Here is a 910-nt window from a genome sequence, read left to right as displayed (position 1 = left end):
GCCCAGCGGCTTCGGGTCCGGGGCGTTGCCCGCGAACACCGACGGGACGGCCGCCCGGCCCTGCGGGTCCTCGCACGCCCGGAGCCCCCGGCCGTCCAGCCCGCGGGCGTAGGGCCGGAGCAGCGAGAGGTTGTCCGGGGCCTCAACGGGCCGGCAGGCGTTGGCGGGCTTGGCCAACATCACGTAGCCCCGCAGGCCCTCGGGGTTCAGGGGGACCCCAAATATCAGGGGGAGGTGGGAGGAGTCCAGGGAGCTCAGGTTTTCCCGCAGAGCGCCTGCCGAGGGCGCAGGCAGGATGGACAGGAGCAGAGAGGCCACGAGGGTCACCAGGGCCGCCTCCGACCACATGGCGGTCCTGACGTGCAGCTGCGCCACGCTAAGTCCCGCTGGGGAAGGCACTCGACGGACCGTCGGGCATCTCTGGGGCCACCCGGGGAGCCAGTGGCCGGGATGCAGGTCGACACAGGCAATGACTGGACTCCCGTAGGAACCAAGCTTGGCCCTATGCAGAAATGGGTCCTGGGCACGGCGCAGCCCACATGGTGTCTGGAAAACGTGCTCTGAAGGTGGTCACCTCAGGCAGCTGCTGGGAGATGATAGCAAGCTGGCAGAGTCCCCAAGGTTCTAGAACCTTCCAGCCTCTGTGACATCATCTTGCATCTGCTCCCTCCCCCACCCCAAGAATCCTAGCTGCCTAAACTCATGTCCACTGGAGTATTACTAGGCCCTGACTAAGGCCAATGGCTCTCCTCTAAGACATGCCCCTAGGATTCCCCAGGATCCACCCCAAGTGAGATGGTTCCTTAAAACTCAAACTCACCCCCTCTTCAGTCTCTGCCCCTCACACCCACTGTGCCAGCCACACAGGCTTCCTAGCTTCTCCTCCACTATGGCCAAACTCTGTCCTGCC

General features: G+C 64.5%; 1 protein-coding gene across 1 annotated transcript in view; it reads right to left on the bottom strand.

Annotated features, from left to right (window-relative positions):
- The window catches only part of Znrf4 (zinc and ring finger 4), a 939-nt gene extending 591 nt beyond the window's left edge, over positions 1-348 (bottom strand). Inside the window, exon 1 of the mRNA XM_008837242.1 lies at positions 3-348. Within this exon, the coding sequence (XP_008835464.1) occupies positions 3-348 (346 nt within the window). The remainder of the gene's footprint in view (positions 1-2) is intronic.
- Between the last annotated feature and the right edge of the window lie 562 nt (positions 349-910).

Source organism: Nannospalax galili, unplaced genomic scaffold (genome assembly GCF_000622305.1).
Source record: "Nannospalax galili isolate Female #2095 unplaced genomic scaffold, S.galili_v1.0 scaffold77, whole genome shotgun sequence".
Classification (NCBI taxonomy): Eukaryota; Metazoa; Chordata; class Mammalia; order Rodentia; family Spalacidae; genus Nannospalax; species Nannospalax galili.
Note: the sequence above shows the minus strand (reverse complement) of the source record. Positions and strands in the feature narration are given on the sequence as shown.